Genomic DNA, 3920 nt, shown 5'->3' on the forward strand with positions numbered 1-3920 from the left:
CAGGGCGTGAATTCCTTCGAATTTCGGCCACTCGGTTCTCGACAAACTGCTTGTACTCCTTATCAGTGTTTGTGATCCACCACAGCGAAATCAAGGAATCTGTCCAGTTAAAAATATCGTCAATTTTTACGCCGTCTAATGCTTGAGTCACACTGTTCAACAATCTGGTCGCAGTTAAGTTGGACAGCAACTCCAGACGAGGGATAGTTTGTTTAGCTAATGGTGCAACTCTTGTCTTCGAAGATACTATCTGACATTCCACCCTCGCCTCATACTCTACTCTCATGTAGACCACAGCTCCATAAGCCTTCTCCGATGCGTCAGCAAAACAGTGAAGTTGGACTGAATTGACCTTGTCTCCATTCAATCCCTTAGCATAACATCTCTTAAAGCTCACTCTTCCAGCCTGTCTCAAATCCGATAGAGTCGCCAGCCACTGGTGATCGTCCCAGTCTTTTCCAGCCTTGCAAAGTTTCTGAAACATCATCTTGAATGGAAGAATGACCGGAGCTATCAACCCCAAGGGGTCAAAAAAACCTTGTAGCTGTACTGAGAATCAATCTTCTTATTGCTGGTTGGGCATCTACATCTCCCAATGTCTTGTTCAGATCATAAATCAGTTCATCTTGGGTTGGGTTCCAAAGCATTCCCAAAACCTTTTGCTCCTTTTTTGTACTTTGCTTGAAAACTGATTTAGAGAAGCTTTCGTCTTCTTCTTCTACTCTAGGTCCATTGCTCTTTTCAAAGTCATCACTGAAAGCTTCATCTTGTTCCAGTGATTTCAGCAGACGTTCTGAATTGCTACTCCACTTTCTCATATTGAAGCCTCCTGACTTAAGACAGAGCTTTATCTTCTTAGCCAATTTGAACGCACTATCCACGTCACCATTTCCAGACACATAGCCATCAACATATAAAGACTTCAGCAGCTCTCTTGCAAGTGCACTGTCCACTGGCAAACATGTGTTCAAATGGTGTCTGATTGTGCCATTTAGAATGAAAGGACTTGAGTTTACACCAAATACCACACGTGCAAAACGTAGTACCATGACTTCTGGACTTTCCTTATTCGGATCTTCAAGCCATAAAAATCTCACAAAGTCCCTGTGTTCAGGATCAATCTCAATGTTCAAAAACGCCTTCTCAATATCTGCAGTTAGGGCAACTTCATGGACTCTGAACCTCAGCAAAATGTCAAATAACAAGGGATTAAGAGAAGGTCCAATGTGCAGACAGTCATTTAAACTAGGCCCAAACACTTTAGATGAGGCATCGTATACAACTCTCACCTTAGTTGTATCTCTGTCAAGTCTCACTACTGTCCTGTGTGGAAGATAGTGGACATCTCCAGGCGGTGGTATTTGATCTTGTGGTACCATTTCAACCACACCACTGTGCAGTTGCTCTCTAATCACACCATCATACTGCTTCAAAATTTCTGGTTGGTTCTTGAGCTTCTTGATTGTTGTTGTCAGTCTACGCAATGCCACTGTATAATTGTCTGGTAACATGGGGTGATTATCCTTGAAAGGTAACTTGACCTGGTATCTCTTTCCAGTAAATGTGATGTCATTTGAGAACTTGTCATAGACTGAAGTTTCATGTTCCTTATGGCCCAAAGTTTCTAAGTCCCAAAATTTCTGCAGATCATCCTTCATATCACTTATCTCTGTGGACTCTATCTTTAACACATGCGTGGAACTCAGATTCACAGTGCATGACCTTGTCAATGTTGAGCACATAGTTGGTCCTGATAAAACCCAACCTAAATTGGTTTCAAGGGCTACTGGTCCATAGGGATCTCCTTTAATGATGTTCCCAGTAAAGAACGACCAGTAATAATCTGCTCCTATCAGCACATCAACACTAACAGAATCACTTGTATCACATGCAAGTTGTAGACCTTGCAAGTAGGGGTAGCATTCCAACGTGGTTCGAGACCGTTGATTGGACACTGGGCTGCAAATTACTGGTACAACATATGAGGTGATATAAACATTCATTTCATCCAATGTTCTGACACACAATTGCACAACATCACATTCCTTCACAGAGGCTGAGTTATCTCCAAATGTTTTGATCAAAAGTTTCTCCTTACCAATGGTTGGTAGGTTCAATTGTTCACATGCCTTACTGGTTATGTATGATCTCTGGCTACAGGAATAAAATATCACATGGGCATTCAATCCAAGTTGTTGGTTATCTGGTCTGCAAACAAAGGCTTGGGCTACCTGTAACAACACAGAGTTGGCATTGTTGCAAACGTGCATTGCTGAAGTTGCAGCTGCTCCGCTCCTATCTTGAGATGATTCAGATCCATGTGGTGGTGCCTCGTCACTAACTACATTCCTGGATATTGGAATGTTCCTTATTCTTTCACAAATGGTTACATGGTGTCTACCTTCACAGTTAAAGCATTTTGCCTTTGATGGACAATTTGTGAAGATATGGCCACCCTTCAGGCACACAAAACACTTGCCATTTCGTCTCAGAATTGTTCTCCTAGCTTTCGGTTCAGTGATGGCCATGCAGTTAATGGATTTGTGATTCTTCTTGCAAAAAACACATTGTTGAGTAAATTCCTCACTGCCTGTATAAAGGGCAGAGGCAGAATGGGGTTGTTTGCTTCTTGCTCTGTACTGTTCAAACCTGGGTGTATTGGCATTTGCACCACTTGTTTTCATTGCAGTACATCTGTCCCTGGCTTCCAACTCAGTTTTCATTGCACTCAACAAGGCATCAAGATTCCATGATTCCTCACTGCCAAACTTACGGCTTACAATCAATCGTAACTCTGAGGGGATTTTTTCCATCACGACTGGGACCAATAAATTCCCAAAGGACCGTGATTCAACTCCTAACGCATTCAAACCTCGAATGTTGATTTCAATCTTGTCAAACAATTCACGTAATTTCTTTGTTTCATGCACTGAATTGACAGATGGAAGTTTCAAGAAGGCATCCATATAATTTGATATCAGCAACTGCGGCTTACCAAATCGGTCCTTAAGAATGTCAATGGCTACTTTATAATTGTCTGCGGTCAGAGGCAGTCCAGCAATTGCGGATTCAGCATTGCTTGTTACACAACTCTTCAGATAGGTGAATTTTTCAATGACCGAGATGCCAGTATTTCCATCGACAGCAGATTGAAATGTGTCCCAGAAACCCTGCCATTCTTGATAATTTCCCGAAAAGGATTTGAGTTCGAGTTTAGGTAGTTTCACTTTCGCGCTTTCGGTATTTCTGGTACTACTTGTAGTATTCCCGAGAGTAATAAAGTATCCAAACAAACAGATTTAACTCAACCAATTTCATTGCAAACGTAACATGGCCGCCGCTATCAAAAGCACATGGTTTTTCCTATCCCAACATACTTAGCGGCCCAATACATTACATCTCCCCTATCCTCAGAAAAATGCTCTCTTACAAGAATAAAGAAATCTCCACGAACAATTAAGTCAACCATACTAACGATGACGTCTCTTCTTCTAAAACTTAAATGTTCAAACTGTATATAGTTCTGAAGAGAGAGAATCAGTGTTCATGTTCCCCAAAGAAAATTCACAACATAATCTTTTAATCTCTCTGGCAATCTCCTTGTCCTCTGGGGTCTCAGATTCCTTGATGGTTCTGGTGCCGCTCCACCATTCTCCTGCAGATTGGGGCACTCCCCTCTATCCAGCAGCCCGGCAGTCGATTCTGGTACGGCTGGTTGGTAAGGTAATGGCACAGGGTCTACTTCCTGCTGGGGTCTGGGGGGTGTTGACACAGAGTCTGACCCTTGTTGGAGTGTGGGATCTCCCTCTCTAATGTATTGCTTCACATGACTTGTGTTTCTGGAATACTGGTTCCCTGTTGGACTCTCTACCACGAGGCTGTTCCCAGTCTTACTGACAACCTTACAGGGATTTGGGTTA

At 42.5% G+C, this 3920-nt stretch overlaps 1 protein-coding gene across 1 annotated transcript; it reads right to left on the reverse strand.

Annotated features, from left to right (window-relative positions):
* Positions 1–527: 527 nt before the first annotated feature.
* Positions 528–2966, reverse strand: LOC138030531 (uncharacterized). The gene has a single exon (XM_068878429.1). The coding sequence runs from the start codon at positions 2964–2966 to the stop codon at positions 528–530; it is 2439 nt and encodes an 812-aa protein (XP_068734530.1).
* Positions 2967–3920: the final 954 nt, after the last annotated feature.

The sequence above is a fragment of the Montipora capricornis genome, chromosome 13 (genome assembly GCF_036669925.1).
Source record: "Montipora capricornis isolate CH-2021 chromosome 13, ASM3666992v2, whole genome shotgun sequence".
NCBI lineage: Eukaryota > Metazoa > Cnidaria > Anthozoa > Scleractinia > Acroporidae > Montipora > Montipora capricornis.

What these genes read in the sequence shown, in the direction of transcription:
- LOC138030531 (XM_068878429.1), bottom strand. Translation starts at nt 2,966, where the DNA reads ATGGATGCCTTCTTGAAACTTCCATCTGTCAATTCAGTGCATGAAACA.